Below are 23032 nucleotides of genomic sequence, written 5' to 3' on the forward strand. Positions count from 1 at the left end.
TTTTTTTTTATCAGAAATATATTACAATAATGAGAACTGACGATTATTATTGTTACCTACTACTCCACAAATTGTCCTTTGATACATCACTCTTGCCATTCCTATGTTGCTAACTGTTGAGACTATAGGAAAAAGAAAAGAAAAACAGAAAAACAATGAAATAAAAGAAAGAAAGATGAGAAAAAAAGTGTGTTTTATAGTCCCCCTTGCATAGAAGAATAATAGATAACTAAAACACGCATTTCTATCTTGTTATGTTCTAGTGTTTAGATGCAGCAGCAGCAATAGCAGCGTCAGTCTGTCTGTCTGTCTGTGTTGTGATGGGTGTCCTATATGCTCATGGCAATATGTCTACTGTGCGGTGAATGGTGATGAAGGGAACCTGTCTGTGTGTGTGGTGACTGCTGGTGAAGTTTCTGTCTTTCTGTGTGAAGTGTGTCTACGCTTTGTGTGCTGTGTGGTGACTGGTGATGAACTGTGCGTGTGTACTAGTGGTGAAATGTATTTGTGATAAGTGTGTCTGTATTGTGTGGTGATTTAAGTGTGCCTGTATCTGGTGGAATGTCTGTGTGGTGAATTTGTGTGTGTGTGTGTGTGTGTGTCCCTCCCTCCCTCCCGCTCACCATCTACCACCAAGCATCATGGCAGTGGAGGGCAGCAGAACACTTCACTTCTTTGACTTGCCTGACATCGTGAGGGAGAAGATCCTGGGTTACCTGACCTTCGAAGAGCTGGCGCACCTCAGGATCGTGAGTCACTCCTTCAGCCTTCATTCTCTCAACCTTTTGCTTACCTAGTGTTTGTTTATATTTCTGTAAGTCTTAACACTGAAACTGATTGTGGCTCCACTACTACCCTGATTATGTTTGTCTTTAGGTCACTATATATTTTGATAAGTAGGTTTTAGCATTCAGTGCAAGTGATTTAACTTTGCATCTATTTACAGCACTTCAGTAAAATTGCAGTATAACACAATACACCCTGCCCTGTTTTTCTTTTTCCCTACCCCCAACAAATTTGGGGACATTGTGGGGAAAGCAGGGTTTTTAGGTGGGGAAAAGCCAAAACGAGGCATTTTTGACATTCCTGAAAAAGGTCTAAGGATGAGAAACAACAGGTTTTGAAAACAGGACATTTCAAGACTATCCTAACCTAACCTAACCCTGGACTCCCCCTTCTTAAGATCACTAATGGTTAGTGATATTAGTGCCGGTCAGTGACCTGGTGACTAACTAGTTTCAAGGTGGGGTCCCCGGCTGGCTGAGCCACGTCCAGCAGGTCTGAGTTGCCAGTTGTGTATTTTCCTTTCAGTGTTACCAGGTTAGGTGAGGATACTCTCTCTCTCTCTCTCTCTCTCTCTCTCTCTCTCTCTCTCTCTCTCTCTCTCTCTCTCTCTCTCTCTCTCACACACACACACACACACACACACACACACACACACACACACACACACACACACACACACACACACACACACACAAAATGCTTGTCTCATGAGTCGTGACGTAAAAGTGATCATATCTCTTGCCAGGGAGAGAGAGAGAGAGAGAGAGAGAGAGAGAGAGAGAGAGAGAGAGAGAGAGAGAGAGAGAGATATGGTAACCTCATCTGACCTGGTAACACTGCAAGGAAAATACACAACTGGCAACTCAGACCTGCCAAACGCAGCCCAGCCAGCTGGGGACCCCATGTTGACACTAGTGCCCGCAAAGATAACATAACATTGATCTTGATCTTGATGGTACAGGAGGGCCAGGATCACTCCTGAGTCAGGCCTTTGGATCGGCAATTCCTGTAGAAGGGGGGAGAAAAAAAAGAGAAACAAGCAGCATTCTCTATCCTAATTGTTCATACATCTGGCACGCCACATTCTCTCCAGAAACTCTTTCACCGCCTCAATCATCCTTTCATTCGCCTCTCTACACAGTCCCAGCAACAACACCATCCATTCCTTTCCTGTCTTCTCCACTCTTTCATTCCTATCATACCCTAACTCAGTCAGTATCAGTTGCATCATTCCTGTCTCTGGCATACTTCACACACTCCAGCTCCACATGTTCCACCATCTCATCCTCTCCCATGTCACACATCTGGCACACTTTGCTGTGGGACTCAGATCACCTGTAACTCCTTGCATTCACATCCATACACTGTGCCCTCGCTCGGAAGAAAAGATCACCGCCCAGGCTTCCATCATACCACCTTTCATACCTCAGGGCCCCTTTCTCCCTGTACCATTCCAGGGTCTTCTTTCTTTCCATCTCATTCTTCCATTCATTCAGTCCCACACATTTCACTTCTTTGTCTAACTCATTCTTCCATTTTCTCACATCCCATTCAGCTCCCACTCTGCCTCCTCTTGTTACCACCCATTCACACTCATTTTGATTCCTACCAGCCATTCTTATCGCCCACACAACTTGCAATCCATTCCTGTCTGTCATTCTCATGCACCTCTTCCTCCATTTGCTTCCACTTTCATTCCACAGGTACACCTTCCTTGCTATTCTTGCATCATCCATTCTCTCAAGCCTAATCTTGTACCTAAGTGTAGCTCTTGTGAATCTTTCTTTAAAGGTGCTCCATCCCATATCACCTCTCAAGGCTTCAACTATTGTGCACCTTGGTGCACTCGGTGCCATCCTTGCTACTCTATTCTGGCCCACTTCTAACTTATCAATTTCACTTTCATTCCATGCAATCACATCCATACCATACATTATACTTGGCACAGCCACACTCTTCCACACTTCTCTCAACACATCATACTTACTTGGTCTCATCTTTGCTGCACTTCCCAATTGACCTACCCATACTTATCTTTTCATTCTTTACCTTTGCACACCCACCAGGACTCATCCACATCCCTAAGTACTTATATTCTTGCACCTGTTTCAACTCATTCTCTCCAAGTCTCCATACCACATTACTTTCATCCTCTGACCTATTCACAATCATTACCTTGCTTTTCTCACTGCTAAACCTTACTCCAAAGTCTTTTCCATTACCATCCACAACATCCAACAAACTTTGAAGCTCATCTGCCGATTCTCTCATAACAACTACATCATAAAGAAGCACACATACTTTATTATTCCCCACTCTTACCCCTACATTCATTCTTCTCATCCTGGCTGCTAGCTCCTCTGTATACAGGCTAAAAAAGGGTTGGTGACAATATACAACCTAACTCCTCTCACTCTTCACCCAGTCTGTTTCTGTGTCTCCTAGTCTGTATCTAGCTCTTGTGTCCACATGCATACTTTGCACCATGTTAACTATCTTTGCACTCAATCCAATCTTTTCTAAGACTCTACCTAGCATTTCTGTGTTCACTCTATCATAAGCTTTCTCTATATCCAGAAAACCTAGGTACAATTTACCCCTATCCTTCTTTTTCTTCTCGATCATTTCATTTACCACAAACATATTGTCCTCAGCTCTCCTATCCACATGAAAATCATTCTGTCTCTCATTCAACACTGCACTGAAAACTTAACCTATTGTATTCACTAATGCAATTGACCTGTAGTTCTTCAGCTCATTCTTACTCTTAAATCCTCACACTCGATTGAATAATTCAGTCATTCTACGAGTATTTATCACTATCTCCCCACCATTCTTGTAGAACTCATACGGTATATCATCTGGACCTGCTGCCTTGCCATTCTTCTGCCTTCTCACACACCTTTCCACTTCCTCCCTGCTGATTCTTTCATCCAGTTCATCTACATCCTTCCTTTCCAGTGTCACACATCCTTCTCTCACACTAAACATCTCACTTACCCCATCTACTTCCCAGAACCCTTTGGTTGCCTCCCTGATTCCCTCCTCTGTTATAACTACACCATCCACTTTTAGACTCCACACCAACACTGCCTGACATATTCTCACCTCTCATGTGCTTGTACTATTCATGGCCACCTTCCATACATTTCTCTCTTAAAGATTGAATCATTCTCCTTTCACTCTTCACTTTAGCATTCATTATCATTCGTCTTGTCAACCGCTGCTGCTTCACATACGCTGCCCATGCGTTCTGATACTTATTCTCTGCCTCATCACTTTCATGTCTCTTTTTCCTCAGCCATCTACAGTCTACTCATTCTCTTTCGTTCCTTCCTAGCTGCTCTGATTTTTATCATTCCACCATGGTTTACATACATTCTTTCTTCTACCTACTCTCACAAACCCTATCTGGTTCACAGCAGCACCCCTCACATCTTCAACCAGTTTCTCATTCAGATGCTCCATGTCATGCACACTTTCGTCATCCCAGCTTCTCTCATTCAGATCAACTTGAAAGTTCCCCCACCCTACATCTCTCAGTCTCCACTTCTTTTTCTCACTTGCCACTTTCACTTCATTCCCACCCTGCATCAAGCACTCCACAACCAGGACGCTGTGATCAGACACAATATCAACCAAACCATCCTCATCTATCCACATATGCGACACAATTTCACGCATTCTTCCATTCACCAACACATAGTCAGTTGCCGATTCCTGCTCTCTTGCACTCCAAGTCACACGCCCCTCAGCCAAAGTAACATTCAGATTTTCCAGCTCCAGTTCATCAACAAACTCCCCAAGCATTTCACCATTCCTGTTCACCTGTTCCACAAGTATTCCCACATGTACATTCATATCACCCATAACTAGCACTCTCCTCTCCATGCTCTCTCACAACTTTCTTAAGTATGTCATATTTCCTCCTATTTCCCCTCTCTGCTCTTTCACCCATGACAGTCATGTACACTACCACCAGTACCACCTCTGGTCTGCCACGACCATCCATGCATTCCACTCTGACTGCAAGCACATCCTCACTACTTGTACACTCCCCCACATCAATCTCCTCTACTTTCAGTTCTCTTTCTTTCTTGTAGAGTAGGGCTACACCTCTTCTCAGTGTTTCCTGTGTCTTATGCCCCTTTCCAATCATAACATACTCACATCCCTCCATTCGTACATCATCTCTCAGGTGAATCTCAGTGAGCCCGACTAAGTCGAACCTCCACTCACTAAGCTCCTTGCATACATCCTCAAACTTGCCCACACCCCATCCTCTCACATTCATACAGCCAATCTTCACACATTTTCTTGATTGGTTAGTCTCTTCTCTTCCATGTTCACTGACATCAGTGGGTCCTCCTTGTCATGCCTCATCCACACAACACACCTGCCTCGCCCTCATCCACTCGGCCAGTCGACGTCCTAGCCTCTCTTTCCTGTTGTGGTTGAGGTGGACCCCGTCTCTCCCGTAGAATTTTTCTTGGTCAAGAATCCTATCCGTGTCTAGGAAGCTCACGTTGCCCTTCTTCTCTGCTATCCATTCCATCTTGACCTTTATGAGTTCCATGCATATCTTGCGGTTCGTTTCTCTTCTGACCTTCTCGTACTGCACTCCTTCCTGTGGGTGCCGCAGGACCCCACCACGGCCACACACATCTTTTCTTCTGCTGCCTTCACTGGTTCTATCACTTCCTTTACTGTTTCTTCAGCACTTGCCTCCACTAAGTTGTTGCCTCCTCCTTGAATCACTAGCAGGCTTCTCTCTTCCATTTCTTGCACTTCTTCCTTGATTTTCCTCTTGATGTCTTGATCTTAGCACCTCCCATGATGATGCACTCAATTTCCCTTCTTACAAAGTTGGGAGTCTTCCTTACCATGCTGTCTCCAATGACACATACTGGGGCTTTCTTGATTACTGTTCTCTTCTTCCTTGGGCGTCTGTCTGTTCTAGTCACTTCCACCACTTCTTGCTGGTCTTTTCTCTCTTCAGTCCTTGTCGTCTCTGCTTCTGCCTCTTTCATCAGATTTTCTGTCTGGGTGCTCTGCTCCACTCTCTCCTTTTTCCTCATCCTGGTTCCTCCACTCATTGAGGCTCTTGCTCAGGCATTTCCTGCATAGGAACACCAGAAGCTCGAACCCCAGCGCCTTTATGTTGGCCTCCCTCATGTCCACACAGGCTACATGGAATCAGGCCATGCATCTCTTGCATGCCACAGTCCTTTGCCCGTTCACTGCACTCTCCTCACATGAACCACATGCACTCATCACCATGTTTAGGGTATTTCAGCACACAGGCAAGAGAAAATAAACCACAAAACTCAGAGAAAACTCAGAGAGCAAGGCAAAGCCACTTGTACACACCGCTCTATACAGTCGTGTAGAACATGTAGACCTAACCTAATCTGATCTTGATTTTGATCTTGATCTTACAGGAGGGTCAGGATTCCTCCCAAGCCAGGCCTTTGCATCAGCACTCCTGTAGGGAAAACAAAGAATGACAACAGAAAATGGCATACGGAGTCATACAGCATCTATCACACCACAAGTTCCTACATCTAGCATGCCACATTTTCTCCAGGAACTCCTTAACTGCCTCAGTCATCCTTTCATTCATCTCCCCACACAGTCCCAGCAGCAACACCATCCATTCTATTCCTGTCTTCTCAACTCAAGCATGTCCTAATTCCCTCAGCACCACTTGTATCATCTCATTCCTGTCTCTGGCATACTTCACACATTCCAGCACCACATGCTCATCATCTCCCATGTCACACATCTGGCACACTTTGCTGCGGGACTCAGACCATCTGTAACTCCTTGCATTCACATCCATGCACTTCGCCCTCGCTCGGAAGAGATCACTGCCCAGGCTTTCATCATACCACTTTTCATACTTTGGGGCCTTTTTCTCTCTATACCACTCCAAAGTACTCTGATATTCCATCTTATTCTTCCATTCACTCAATCCCACATGCTTCACCACTCTGTCTATCTCATTTTTCCACTTTCTAACATCCTATTCTAAACCCTCCCCATTTCTGGCAGTCATATTCCAGTCACTCTCAATATGCTTCCCCCAAATTGTTGAAAAGCCCAACTATTTTGCAAACCGCTCTTTATTACAATCTTAACACTTCTTCCCCCACCTGCTGCTCCTAACATTCCACAGAAACACCTTTCTCACTAGTCTCGTATCATCCATTAGCTTTATACTTCAAGGTTGCTTTTTGCATGTCTCTCTCTAAAAGTACTTCAACCCATGTCCTCTCTCAAGGCCTCTATCACTGCATACCTTGGTGCATTAAGTGCCATCCTTGCTACTCTATTTTGTCCTACTTCTAACTTTTCTAATTCATTCTCATTCCACACAGTTACATCCATGCCATACATAATGCTCAGAACAGCCATGCTCTTCCAAACTTCTTGCAGCACGTCATATTTACTCACTCTCATCCTTGCTGCACTTCCTAGATGATCCGCCTACTGGTTCACCATGCTTATCTTTTCATTCTTTGCCTTTACACAGCCATTCAGACTCATACACATTCCCAGGTACTTGTATTTATCTGTCTGTCGCAACACATTTCCTCCTAAATAAACTAACTAAACCTAAACTAGCCATGTGACTTTTCCCTCCCTGGATGCCCCTTAAGGATTCTAATGTAACCTAGCCCAACTTAACCTAATGTTATCTAACATTACCTAACCTAAACTAGCCATGGGGCTTTGCTTTGGACCCCTCTTATGGATACTAATCTAACCTAATATTACACTGGCACACCACACTAACAAGAATAATTTGTTAGTACTCACAAAATTAATACAGACCCACTGGAGCACACGGAAAAGTCCAGTAGACCCAAATTGCAATCAGTGCCCCTGTCTGATGCCATAATGGAAGTAGAACTGATGTGGCAGCTCCCCTGCTGTCTTTCATATCCTTACGGAGAACTACATGCGGACTGATTCCATACTGCACTGGCCATCTGAATTAGTGGCACCATGTGCAGTACAAATGTGTCATGCACAATTTGATTACATATCACTATGACAATTAATTTGCTTCCAGTGCAATAAAAAATCAATCAATAATACAATGGTGAGTAAAATACCTGCCATGGGACCAGTTACTGTGGTGATGTAATGCAGTCACAGTACCCACACACCAACATACTATACTAACACAGGCATGATTGAGCCAGTGCAGGGTTGAGAGGAAGGACAAGAGCAAGGAAGTCAAAATAATTTATTTGTGAGATGTTTGTTATCTGTGCCACATGGTGTAACCATTAGAAATGCTCCAAATGATGTGATCTACGACTTGAGCATAATAGTAAGTGCTATGGCTGTATTGTGTTAAACTGCTCTATAAACAATACTTCTAATGAGTGTTTACTGTAGTGTGTCTGTATTTAGATGCTGATCGCTGCCTATCAGACTTCTTAAGGGTGATGTGAGTACTATACTAATATTATTATTATTATTATTATTATTATTATTATTATTATTATTATTATTATTATTATTATTATTATTATTATTATTATTATATTATTATTATTATTATTATTATTACCCATTATTATTATCATCATCATCATCATCATCATCATCATCATCATCATCATCATCATCATTCCCTTGAGAATGGTTCTCCAATGATGGGGCACAGCCAGCTTGTGTCTGTGCAGTGTCTGGACCTTTTGAGTGTATGTATACTTTTTTGAGTGTTTCTCTAGTGTAGCAGGACACTGATGTGGTTGCCCCAAGTCACTACACATGTAAAGTGAATGCTAAAAATATTTATATATATTTAAAGGGAAACAAGACAAACCAAGTATTTGCAGAGAATAATTCATAAAACAACAACACAACCAAAAATAATTGCCACTTCAACAATTTCTAACCAATATGAATGTATTTTTGCATTCTTTCATCTTAATTCACTGGTAATTTGATGTTCATGACAAGGCAAACCAAGTAATTGCAGTGAGTAATGCCTAAAACAATAACACAAAAAAAAAATCAATATAGTCCAACTATTTCTAACCAAAACAAAGGTATTTTTGTATTTTTCATCTTAATTCACTGGTAATTTGATATTCATCTGGTGTGGAAAGATGCAAGGAATGTTGTATGCATATGAGTACTGACAGGGAATGTACAGTGAAGGAAAACCAGAGAAGACAGGAAAAGTAGTTGAATGGTCCTCCACTTAAATGGTTGTGTGTGTGTTCATCTCTACCCCTCAGGCCAGTGGTGCTCAAGCTAAAGATTCTGGTGCAAGGGACGTTTTTGTGGCCTTGGACAAGCTTTGATCATCTCCACCCTCTCTTCCTCAAGCACTTCTTTGCCTCATCGAAAGTTACTCAAGTTATTAAAGAGGGAGATTTTCAAGAGTGCTTCCTTGATTCTAGTGACAGACTAACAAGAATTCTGGATCATTACCGGAAAAAAATAAAAATAAATAAATAAAAGCACCCATGAGAAAGTGACTTGTGATTTCTGTGGTTTGAATACTAATGAAAACTCCAAGATCTGAAGGATGAAGCTTTTATCACTGAATCACAATATGCTCTGGGTGTGTGCTGTCCTAACTAGCCTTTGTTCCAGTTCTTGCAGCTCTGTCTATCTCTATAACAGGCTGGCAATCCTACACAGGATGGTCCAAACAAAGCACCACACACTCATACACACATCATTCACTTAGTCCTGTTGGTGCCTGGTGGAAAGGGACAGTCTTGTACTACACCACTGGAGCTTAGGCATAGCATGGCTGGCCACACGTCAAGGAAATCTGTCTCCCTTTGTAGTGTTGGGACAGTCAGGGCTGACCAAAATCCATTAGGGATCTGATTACTTATAACCTGAGTAGTGACATGATGGACTTGGTTTGGGTTCAGTTTATTCCACCATCATGTCAGTCTCTTAGTGCTTCTATGATGCTCCAAAGGGCACCATGGCTCTTTAATGCCACCTCTCGCATCACAGTGTTCTTCCCCATGCAGTATGGTCTCCCTCTCCTGCTGCTGTGTGGTGCTGCTTTCTCTCATTAACCTAATAACATTAATTAAAGAGTGATACTTGTAGACTATAATGCTTTGTTATGGAAGAGGGGCACGTGCCAAAGACTACAAAAACGAAAAGAAAAAAAAAGACAAAAAAGAAAAGGTCCCTGGAGGTGGTAATCTCTAAAGAATAGAGCCAAAAGAATTGGGTACCCTGAATTAGAAGTGAAGTGTCTTGAAACCTCCTTCTTGAAGAAATTCAAGTCATTGGTAGGGAAAATATGATAGTTGGCAGAAAGATCTAGAGTTTACCAGAAAAAGGGATGTAAGATTGAGAGTACTGGTTACCTCTTGCATTAGAAGGAGGTGTTAGAAAGAAGTGTTTGAATAGGAAAAGGTGGAGGCTCTTCAGCTGTGGCCAACCATAAGGAGACATTCGTGAAGGGAGCAAGGCATCAGATAGACAATTGCATGTGTCTTTTTCAGTAAAATTTCATGTATCTGCTGGTGCTGGATTTGTTTTGGTGATAATCTTCTGTGCAGTAGTAGTAGTCATCCTTGTATTTGTTCCTTATTGTAGTCGACATCTCATTGCAAGAAACAAGGTAGTGATGATAACCAACCGAAGATGTAGCTCACAGAAATGCATTTATTTTCAGGTTTGTCGAAGCTTTGATGCCATTAACCAGATGCTGCTGAACAAAGGGTTTCGGCAAGTGGAGAGGTACCAAGCCAAGTGTCTGAAGGAGGTGAGTGGCTGTCTCTGTGGCCATCATTCCTCTCAGCTTTTGATTGGGATTTCTTTGAAGGAAGGAATAAATGTACTCCAGAATAGTTTGTATGTCATCTGAGCAGATTGTATCTTATCTTGTTGCTATGATGCTCCAGAACAAAGCAAACATGAAACTTGCAAACCTTATGTATGAATATGGTTCTGATATGTGCTTAGTGAACAAGCAAATTTCCCTCTAAACAGTGAAGACATATCATTAACTGTATTTAGTTATGCTTTAATATCTGTGCCATAAGGAAGGATTAAACATTTTAAGAGCTTATTGGGCACTGGAAGCCTTGTGATACTGTATTGTTTGAGCAATGGATTGGCTAAAGAAAATAATAAAGAATTTTATTTATTTATTATTATTAATTTTTTTTTTAGAATTTTGGTGGTTTATCTGTTGTAGGTGATATCCACCCAGAAATTTGTTAATCTTGATCAGATTTTGATGTATTTGTATTTAGCATTAAGGCTTACAGTAATATTTTATTGTGTTGTCTTACTGATCACTGTCTCTGAAAAATGTTTGCCTGGCTGCTTTTCTCACTGACAACAAAACTTCCTGCAGGTGAAGAGTCAGTTGCCTCGACGGGAATCAGAGCGCAGGAATCATCCTCTGTTCCGTCACTGTGACATTCTCACTGCCATAGAGACTCGTCTCTCGCTTCTGAACATGACGTTCATGAAATACGTGGACAATGAAATGTGTTGCTTCATTCCAGGCAAGGTCAGTGCTTCTCGACATGTAAAAGGTTTGTTATATATTTATTTATCTATCCATCTCTATATTTTATCTATCTACCTGACTCCTTGGTCCCTCTGGAAGTATTCTCCAAGGAGGTGGCCATGGCAGAAGAGCTCCCACATCCCTCTATCTAGACATTCCCTTTTTACCTCCTCACACACCTTATCTCTACTGACACCTCATTGACACATGTACTCTTTTTCATCTTCTAAATGGCATCTTTATCTTTGCTCACATACACCTTTACAAGCTCTTTGCTTTTCATCTTTCATCATGGTACCATGTCAATGTTTCTTTTTACCTATTCCACCACTTACCAATTGTACCAGTTGTCTCATACATACTTCATTCTTGTCACTCCACACATCCCTCTCAGATAACTAATTTCTATAGTACTCACTAGGTTGTTGTGCCCAATAACATGTCCAAGTCTGTGATCCATGTGTCAATATTGGTAACCCTCTCCTTACTTCCATACACACATTTCTCCCTGTTATGAATCTTACAAGTGAACTTGTGACCTGCCTGTCTTTCAGCCTTCTCTCTCTCTTATCTCTCCATTCATCTCATCACGTTTCCTTAGCATTGTTTCCAGATACTTTAAGTCACTCACCTCCTCCACTCTCTCTTCTCACAGAACCACCTTTACACCTTCCCACAGCTAGCATGTTTACCCTATAAGGTATCTTTAAGTCACACACCACTTCTCTTCCATCAAATACTATCACCTTTTTCCCCAGTTTTCACCTTATGGTTTCCACCTCACACACACCTAATGAAATTGGTCCACCTCTCTGAAGTTTCCTTTCACTCTCTGCTAGTAGTAAGAATGGTGTCCACTGTATCTTTACTGGTATGATTTCTTTGGTATAGTGTATGATAGATAGGTACAAGGTGTAACATGAGTTTCTGTGGATATTGCCAGAGGTAAAAGTATAGGATATTCTAAGTGGAAAATGCTCTATGCACATGTGCATTTTGTGGTGTTGTTTAGCTGTGGTATGAAATTCAAGTGTGACCAAGTGGCAGATACAACGGCCAGGCCATTCGGGTATCTGTGGTGGGATGTGTAGACCTGGATGTCTGCTGATGAAATTATGAATAATTCAGTCATGATTTCCACAAGTTTTGGAGCTTTACAGTAACACATGACAAAGTGAGTGACAACAATGGATTGATAAACATTACACAATGATAGTATGGATGCAATAAACGACAAATGAAATAATAGGCTGCATGGCACCATGCCTGTCCGGGCAGGGATGAGGAAGGAGCGAGGCTAGCAGCACATCACCTGATTGCTAGTCGGTCACATGCAGTTCTCATGCAAGACAGTGACAATGAATGCATTCAGATTATTTTTTTATAACTTAAAGTAATGTGGAGTGCATGGAAATGGCGTTTCCCTGGCATGGTTACCTGCCCAGCCCGGCCATTGTATCTGTCATCGGGCCACACTTGAATTTCACACCATGGCTAAACAATGTCTCAAAATGCATATGTGCTTATTTTTTTGTCTTAGAATATCCTGCACTTTCACCTCTGGCAATATCTGCATACACTCGTGTTATACCCTGTATTTTATTGACCACAAATTACAGGACATAGCATAATTCCACTAACAAATTGCTCTTACAGGGAACTTCTAAGATTACTTAAACATGAGAAACACACACACACACACACACACACACACACACACACACACACACACACACACACACACACACACACACACACACACACACACACACACACACACACACACACACACACAAAAAAAATAAATAAATAAATAAAAATAAATAAATATATATATATATATATATATATATATATATATATATATATATATATATATATATATATATATATATATATATATATATATATATATATATATATAGATAGATAGATAGATAGATAGATACATGGACATGCAAAACACTGGGACACATAAGTGAACTCATAAAACACATGGAAAATGCACTATACAGAAAGCAACACACCCAGAGAAAAAATCAGAAACAAAAAAATGGAATACAAAATCTGGGGAACTGTAGATAAGAGATGACAAGAAAGGAAAAGTGCAGATGATTCAGTGGCAAGAGTGTTCAGGCAGACAGCAGCTGGCGTGGTGCATGTGTCTGAGGATTTCACCTGCCAGTCTGATATTTGAACCTTGATAAGCAAGATTAAATTATTGGCTTAGGATTTTCAGCTGCTTTGTTGATTGTTAGGACCTTGGTGAATTATGTGGTTTGCTTATGATCCTGGTGATTTCTTACTGTTGTTGTAGAACCTGTTATGAGTGCAGTTTACATGATTTGGCAGTATTTAAGATTGCCATTACAGCAGTGAAATGGGACAGTAAATGGTGTAGTATCAGGAAATTGAGTTTATGTAGGCAGATTAAAATTGTGTGGTGTATTTGCAGGTCATTGATGAAATATACAGAGTATTGCACTTCATCCAGTCCCACAAAACGTTGCCGTGTTCACATGAAATCCTCACAGAACTTCGAGACATATCCAGCATGGCCATGGAACACTTTGAGGAAAAGATTGTCTGTTCCTTAAAGCGTCCCGCTCTTTCTCCAAGCACCCCACGTTTCTCACTCAAAACAGCTTTTGCAACTCATTCTTGTAAGTATATGTACAGACTATTTGTTTTGTCATGTATTTTAGATATACACTGGATTCATATATTTCATGACATCTATAGTGACTAAAGGTATTGTGAGATATGGTGAGTAGTGTGTAATTCAAACACTGGAAAAATAAGCAAGATTTTGTGGGTCTAGTGCCATAAGTGAGAAGTAATTTTCTAGCCATTTTCTCACACTACAAATCTCAAGTTTACTTCAAGATTTTCAATTTATTGAATACAAGGAGTCTATCTTTCTATATACCACGTTGCCATCCCTTGTGAATGAAGGATAGCTGAGACAAAGCACCCTGATGCATACACTCACACTCTTGATCACACTCACAAGCATTTCTCACAGGTCAGCCTGTTGCAGCCACTGTCCACTGTGGTATAGGAGATATGACAAAAGTGACATAAACAAAATTCTCAGGGTCAGTAATCTTGACAGAACAAGAAGTAATGGCTTCAAGCTTGAAAAAGGTTAGATTTAAAGAAGAGATTGGAAGGAATTGGTTATCAGAGTGGTAGGTGAATGGAATGGACTTAGTAATCAGGCTGTTAGTGCTGAGTCATTAAGGAGATTTAAAAGATGATAGACAAATTTATGGATTGAGATGAAAGGTGGAAATAGGTAGGTATGTTTCATATAGGGACTGCCATGTGTAAATCTGATGGTTTCATGCAGCTTTCTTTATTTTTGTTAGGTTCTTATGTCCAAAACACTTATGACACTTGCGACTCCACACAGTCGTATCTATGTGTGTGGGTGTCATATCCGCACATCTCAGTGACATGTGAGATTTCAGCTGCCATCTGACATCATGTGGGTGTCCTGAGTAGTGACTGGTCAGAGGCTGTTGTGACAGAACAAAACTGGATGATGTAAATCTTGGGCATGCATGCACCCTGTTGAAGTAGAGACCAGCTACCTCTTGTAGTACTGTTCCTTGCCTCACAACATTGGGTATGCTGCACCTTCCACACTTGTTGGGTTTGTGTGATGCAGACTTCCACGAATGGCAAATTTTTGGCACACCCAGTAATATTTTTTTCTTTTGAAAATAGTTATTGTATTTAGTGAAACTTGAGGATTTGTGTTTAATATACAAACACATATGAATAAAAAAAATAATGAATGTCACCCTCTAAGTCAGGGGTGGCCAACCAGTCGATCGCGATCAACTGGTTGATCACAAGCCTGTTTTATGTCGATCACACTACTGTACCTGTTAATAATTAGTCCTTCAGAAGTTGCCATGCAAATAGCTGCAATAGCATATCCAAATACTCATCATACTTGGATTATTATAGTTCTCTTTGTTTTCTGGGAATAAGTTATATTTATATTCATATGATGGACATGTCTGAACACCATACAATTATTAATAAAGACAGACTACTCCTGTGTTATCATACACTGGCAGCCTTTAAGCCCGGGGGGGGATTGGCGGAAACTGACCAGTGGACAGGAACCGTACGTGTTTGTACAGGAAGGTAATAGGCGATTGCTGTTAAACCTGATTTGTAAATTGTCATTACTTGTAGGGCCAGTGTGTGCTTTTGTTAGTTTACAAATACTGATGACTGTTAAATAAAAAGTTGACTCAGAGTTAGGGTGTCTTGTCTACACCCGTGAATCATATTGATAATTGTCAACACAAATATTAATTGGCATCTCTGTTCCCCCCCGCAAGCCTCCACAGTTGTCAGCAAATGTTGGACGTGTAGAGGTGTTGGGATCAGTGTCTCGTAAAGAAATGTTCTGACGGCTTGAAATAGTCACATAATAATTAAATATTCCACATAGTCAGTATTAAGGACAGAAAAAGCTGCATTTATTTTAGTTTCCTTTCATTACATCAGTTGTAAAGTGTTGTTTACATTATTTTCTGCGAACAACAGCGTCAACCAGTACACATCAGTGACTAGTGCTGGAGTAAAACTCGCCCGTGTAATAGTGGCTTAACACTTCCGTAAAACGTTTTCGTTTTTGAACAGGTTATTAACAGGTTATTAGACATCAACTGAACCAAAATGAGTAGTGCTGGAGCTGGATCGAGTGCTAAAAAAAAGTAAAACTTACCATTTTCACAGTGAGTGGAAGGAAGATTATTTTTTTACCATGAACAATTCAAAGTGTGTGTGTCTGATATGTCATGTATCCCCAGCACTGGCAAAGAAAGGAAATCTTGAAAGGCATTTCAAAAGTCTTCACAAGAAGCATGACAGTGATTTTCCTCCCAAAAGTGAGCTACGAAAAAGGAAAATTCGAGAACTGAAGGCACAGTATTCAGCACAACAAGCCCTTTGTACAGGAGTGACTTCAAAGGCAGCAACCATTGCATTGTTCAAGGTGAGACGAGTACTCACAAAGCACAAAAAACGTTTCAGGATGGAGAAATATTCAAGGAGGCTTTTCTAGAAGCAGCAGAATCATTGTTTGAAAATTTCAAAAACAAGTCTGAAATAATGTCTGCTATTAAAGAAGTCCAGTTATCAGGAAACACTTGTTATGAGGCGTTGTGAATTTATGGCTGAGGATTTGGGTGAACAACTGAACAAGGACACACGTGAGTGTGTCTTCTTTTCATTACAATTTAATGAAACTACTGACATGATCGATACATCACAACTGTGCATTTTCATTAGAATGGTGTTCAAAGATCTGAGCACAAAGGAGGAATTACTAAAGGTTCTACCATTAAAAGGAAAAACCCAAGGTGAGGATATTTTTCACACTTTCAGTGATTTTGTCAACAAGACACAGTTGCCAGTAAACAAGCGAACCAGTGGGTTCATTGCCCTTTGCAGGGGTGATGATAGATTTCCTGACTTCTTTAATTATCATTGTGTCATTCATCAACAAGTACTTTTTGGTAAAATGTTGAATATGACAGAAGTCATGGACATTTCTTTTAGATTGTAAATTCAATTTGGGCCAGAAGTCTTCAGAGGCGACTGTTTTGAAGTCAGTTACAAGAAAGTGAAGCAGAACACTCTGATCTGTTCTTGCATACAGATGTCAGGTGGTTAAGCAGAGATAAATTTCTCCAAAGATTTAGAGATCTGCTACCTGAAATATAAGTGTTTTTGGCCTCAGAGGATTGGCCTTCTCATCACCCCCACATTGACAATGAAGAATGGCTGCTGGATTTAGCATTCTTAGTAGACATAGCTGGTATGTTGAATGAACTGAACTTAGATTTGCAAGGAAAAGATAAAACTATAGTTGACATGATTAGTGCTGTGACATCATTCAAGCAGAAACTAAAACTAGTGTTTTTACAGCTACAGCAACATGCGCTGAGAAATTTCAGAAATATGATGTCAGAACTGGAAAATCAAGGTAAACAATGTGATCAGTTTAACAGTGGTCGCTATACTGAACAGGTACAAAACCTCGCCTCAGATTTTGACAGGTGTTTTCAAGATATAGCAGCAATGGAACCTGTTGCAACATACATGTGTTTTCCCTTTGGTAAAGACACAGATGTTGAAGATATTGCATCTAGAATGGCCACATTATTTAACATGGATACATCTGAAGTTGAAAATAAGATTTTGAAACTGCAAAATGATATTCAGATCAAATCCATGGCAACAGGAGGCAGTTTCTGGAATTTTCTCAGTGAAGAAAAGTATCCTAATATCAGAAAATGTTCCATGTACCTAACAGCTTTTCTTGGTTCAACCTACCTCTGTGAATCAACATTTTCACACCTGAAATACATCAAATCTAAATAACGATCAACACTGTCAGATGAACACCTGGATGCCTGCTTAAAGCTACCAATCACCAACTACAGCCCTAACTACACCAAGTTAGCAGACAGCATGCAGTGCCAATCATCTCATTAATAATGCAAGTGTGTGCTTTGTAATTGTATTTTAACAATTATAATTATATCATAATTGTAGCAGTGTAACAGTTACTGCAAAAAATATTCTCTCTCTCTCTCTCTCTCTCTCTCTCTCTCTCTCTCTCTCTCTCTCTCTCTCTCTCTCTCTCTCTCTCTCTCTCTCTCTCTCTCTCTCTCTCTCTCTCTCTCTCTCTCTCATACCTTGAGTGGGAGTAAGATGTTACACTGTTACAGTTACATTTATGGAATATGTTTGAATCTTGGGCTCATAGATTGCATCAGGGTAACTGTAGAAAAAGTAGATCATATCTCACAAAAGGTTGGTGACCCCTGCTCTAAGTAATTTATGATGCTCCCATATAAAGAAAAATAAATAAGAAAAAAAAAGAAAATAAATAGAATTGAATAGATAAAATAAAATAAAATCACACACACAAAAAAGAAAACAAATCCTGCATAGATCACAAGGTGCCTATAATATTGAGATGAAAGTCAGAATTCAGGAGAGATTGAGTCACTTACCATATTGCTCGATGTGGAAAGTTGAATACACCACTTATATGCTTAACTTTTATTCTAATTCTAGTACTTGAACCCACAAATTAGAATGTGTGTGTGTGTGTGTGTGTGTGTGTGTGTGTGTGTGAGAGAGAGAGAGAGAGAGAGAGAGAGAGAGAGAGAGAGAGAGAGAGAGAGAGAGAGAGAGAGAGAGAGAGAGAGAGAGAGAATGAAAATGTGTTGTTTGTGTGTGTATATGGATGCTTTGCCTTGGCCACTAGTCAGCACCATCACTGCTAACAAGAATATACTGGCCAGTGCCCAGTGAGGCACAAACCTGTTAGCCAGTTGTGAAAATTGCATCCCAGATCATGAGGTGAATGACTGGATATGTTTTGGAAAGTATCATGAGCATTGTAATCTTGAGAACTATATGTGTGATTTGTGTGAACTCATAGTAATATAAATAATAATAATAATAATAATAATAATAATAATAATAATAATAATAATCTATATGACATGCTTGCATTCCAACACAGGGTGGCCTAAACAAGGCACCCCATTCACACACACATCATTCACATTCTTATTGCCTCTGTTGCCATTATATAGAATTTGTTTTGTTTGTCCAAAACTCATAGAGAGGTCAGACACAAGCAAGTCAAAGTAATTCACACAGCCCTCAGTCACACAGATAAAGAGGATGAGAGCAGCAGTCCTGCACACCCCACACAACCACACGTCTCATTATCATTGGATACATTGAATAAGATATTAAGATATTTGGGTTTGCTCATTTCCATTGTACGTGTGTGTATTTTTCAGCACAGCCGGGAACCAGCGCTGCAAGTACTTCACTCAGCAAATCCCATTCTCTGCCAACATCATCAGAAGACTTGTCTGATTTAGCAAACTCCAATAAGTACTACAAACTGTACATTGGTGCCATGAAGAAAGAGTTCTTTGACATGAAATCAAAGGTAATTTATTAAATGTTAATCCTTATTTTTAAGTTCACTGAATTATTATATACAGTCTCCATGAAAAGTAACTGCATGACAAGAATGGCATGGTAACTTTTTGCATAGATCGTAATTCTCTTCCCATAAGAGTGCCGAGAGGGTTCAGAGAGATTTTGTACATCTGACAGTGAGGTACACCCTCCTCCTCACACAGCGTGGGTAGAGATGCTCCTCTGTTCAGTATCACTTGTCAAAGAGAGCTGATGTATGGTACTGCCTTATTTGCTTTTTCTGCTTTCCACTTTCATATTGCACTTCAGTTTTTATGTATCAGAGCCTAGTAGAATGGGTGGAAAGAGCACTAATAAGAAAACTATTCAAGCTATCATAGGTCTCTGTAAAGCAGGTCTTGATAGCACTGCCCAGGAGCTAATAAAAAAATTTAAAGCTGGCAGGAGCAAAAGTGTACTACTCTCACAAAGGTCCTCTAGAAGGCCATGTAAGGTACCTGAGAGGATAAGGACACTTCTCAGGAGGCAGCTGGAGGTCAATGCCAGCCTTATAGGACACCAAATTAAGGAAGGGAATATATTAGCTGGTGTCTCTCTCCATACTGTCCATGATACTTTGTGCTGTGTCCTTGGGTACTGCAGATACTGCACAAAGAAAAAGACACTTATAAATGACTCACAGGGAAAGAAAAGGATCCAGTTTGCAGAGAAATATCAAGATTAGACCTTAGATAACTGGCATACGGTATTGTGGTCTGATGAAAATACTCTGTGTATGAGTGGTATAACATCTACCAGAGTGTACAGGCACCCAGGGTCTGATTCCAATGACACCTGCTACACTCAGAAAACCACAAAACACCCTCAGAGTTTTATGGTTTGGGGGATGTTTCACTTTCAATGGTCTCAGTGATCTTGTTGTGTTCCCTAAAAACACTACTATCACTAAAGAAGTGCATTTGGAACTCTTAATGGATAATCTTGAGTCATCGTCCGAAATAACCAAGCTAAAATTTTCCAGCAGGATGGGGCATCAGCTCATAATGTTAAAATTGTTAAGGAATTGCTAGATAACTAATTGTGAAGTCAACACCATAAAAGACTGGTTTGGCATTTCACCAGGTATTTCTTCAATAGAGCACTTATGGGCTGTAATTAAGGCCAAATCAAGAGACTGTGACACCCACACTCTCCAAGCAGGAAAAAGAGCTTTGCAAATGTTGGGCAGAATTCAAGCCTGAGACACTTCAAAATTTAACTGATAGTGTACCAAAACATCTCAGATAGGTGCTCAAGAAACAAGGAAACACAGTGAAATACCAAGTATTGAGTGGAGTTAGAATTTGATAGTTTTTTTGTGATCTGACAGGAAATGTGGAAACAAAAACTATTGGCGCGGTAACTTTTCACGCAGACTGTAGAGTAGCTCCATGCAAGGTGCAAATTTGAGGCAGTTTTTTTTTGACATGTTATATGGATTGCCACCTCTATTTAAAATGTGTAGGTCTGTGCATGAGAGGTGTGCTGGTCCGTGTGTGAGGAATGTGAACCTGCTGGAGCACAACCCATCAAAATTGGTGCATGGTGATTTTATGTCATCAAAATCCCACTTCCGCTAACCCTGTTTGCTGCCACTAGCTTGCTCTCTTGTGGGGAAGACAGTGTAGCTGTGGATAGAGAGGAAACCTTGCAGTGGGGGAAATAGGGTACTGTTAAGAGTGGCTTCAATAAATGTAAATGGAATGAATGTGGAATGGGAAGAGAAGAGAGGTAATAGAAAGTATTGGGAAGTGAAAGATAAATGTAGCAGGAGTGCAAGAAACACTTGAAAGGCTCTGAAATATGCAAATGCATGAATAGAAATGAGAGTGAGGTGTGGGAGGGACTGGAATGAGTGGTGCCATGTAGTATGGATGAGAGAAGCAAGGGAGGAGGAGGATGTGCAATCAGCATGTCCTCAACAGCATGGAAGGAACAGAGGCATGTGGGTGGCAAGGATCTAGGAGAGAGTGAGCTGTGGGAAAAGTAGGGATAGTTAGGTATGCATGGATTTGTGTGTGTATGCAGCTGTAGGTGCTGGAGGTGATGAAGGCAGAGAGAAAATGGAAAGGCAGCTGGTGAAATAAGAAAATGGGCAATAGATGGAATGAATGAGACAGGGGAGTACCTGGTGGATTTGTGTGCAGAAAGAAGTTGTTCCTGGCAAACACCTTTTTCCACCATCAGATGATCCACAGGTACTGGGGAAAGGGCAAAGTGGTGAGAAAAAGAGCCTGATTGATGATGTAATTGACTATGTAGCAGTGAATAACAGTGTGAGGAAAGATGTGATGCATGCCAAGTCAGTAAGAGGGATGTCTGGCAGGTCAGATCATTATGCTGTGGTAAAGATGAAAATACGAGACAGGGGACTATGGTGGGAATGATGATAGAGAGAAAATGAGAACAATAATGGCTAGTGAAAGGTTGAACAAGGAGGAGTGTAATGAGGACTATGAGAAGGTATGTGAATAACTAAGGGAAACAGTGGAGACAGTTGGAGAGGGAACAAGTATAAAGGAGGTGTCTAATGTATTCAAGGATATAGTAACAACAGCAGCACAGGAGAAAATGGTGTAGGAAATAGTCAATTTGCAGAGGAAGTTTGAGAGGAGCTTTCTTGAAAACTCTTAAGTTAATGGTGCGGCAAGTACTGTTTATTTCTATATGAATATAAAAATTCATATTCTAATTCCTTATGAATCTATGTACCAAACATTTTCTTTGATAGGATATCAGTAAGTATTTGACATGTTTTCTATAATCTTTTGTGCATTCTTAGACCATGACTTGGTTTTGAGTATAGATTTTTGTATGAACTTAATGAAATTTTGGTCTAAATACTAATGTGTTTATTTATTTATTTATTATTATATTTAATTTTGGTCTAAATACTAATGTGTTTATTTATTTATTTATTATTATATTTAATTTTGGTCTAAATACTAATGTGTTTATTTATTTATTTATTATTATATATTTTTTAACAGGTAAATGAACTGCGACGAAAGATGAGTGAGCAAGAAAAAGTGGCTCTGGAGCAGAATCGAATCATATCTGAGCAGGCAATTAAACTAACAAAGCAGGAAGGAAAACTTGCCGAGGTAAGTGAGTTGCTCTGACTCAGTGGCACAACACACTGGTGCAAAGCTGTCTGCCATCCCTTATCAACTGCAACAGCTTCTAATTCACTGAATTGATTAACCTTTCTTTCACCTCTATGGAAATAGATCTTTGATGTAATGAACATGACATCTGTGTGTCACTGGTCTCACTGGTGCTAGGAACTCTTTTTGTGTATTTTCTTCCTACAGTGTTATGATCCTTGTTGTCATTGCTCTTCTAAATACCAACCCATAAGGATCTATGGATAGACAGAATAATGCTTGTAATTTCAGGAATTTATATCATGCAATGGACTTTTCAGGTCAACCGTAAGCTGGCAGAATATGACCAGCGAATGAATGAAGTGCTGGGAGGAGCTGCCAACACAAGAGATAAGCAAAGTGGAAGCTCAAGCAGCACAAGTAACAAGTGGGGGAGGGAGGACTCTTCCCAACAGTTCTATGTTACTCATGGTCTTCCAACTCCAGCAATGAGTCCAGCTGTCTTTGTTCCTGCTAATATTGTAACTATACACTTACCTTGGCATTTGTTCTTGGTTACCTGGCTCCTGTTCTTGGC

At 40.4% G+C, this 23032-nt stretch overlaps 1 protein-coding gene across 1 annotated transcript in view; it reads left to right on the top strand.

The window, feature by feature from the left end:
• The first annotated feature begins 263 nt into the window (after window positions 1-263).
• LOC135109009 (F-box only protein 28-like) overlaps window positions 264-23032 on the top strand; it is a 30972-nt gene continuing 8203 nt past the window's right edge. The window contains exons 1-7 of the mRNA XM_064019987.1: window positions 264-749; window positions 10463-10552; window positions 11150-11308; window positions 13764-13971; window positions 19162-19316; window positions 22339-22452; window positions 22776-22976. Coding sequence (XP_063876057.1) covers window positions 642-749; window positions 10463-10552; window positions 11150-11308; window positions 13764-13971; window positions 19162-19316; window positions 22339-22452; window positions 22776-22976 — 1035 coding nt within the window. The 5' untranslated portion in view covers window positions 264-641. The remainder of the gene's footprint in view (window positions 750-10462; window positions 10553-11149; window positions 11309-13763; window positions 13972-19161; window positions 19317-22338; window positions 22453-22775; window positions 22977-23032) is intronic.

The sequence above is a fragment of the Scylla paramamosain genome, chromosome 18 (assembly GCF_035594125.1).
Source record: "Scylla paramamosain isolate STU-SP2022 chromosome 18, ASM3559412v1, whole genome shotgun sequence".
NCBI lineage: Eukaryota > Metazoa > Arthropoda > Malacostraca > Decapoda > Portunidae > Scylla > Scylla paramamosain.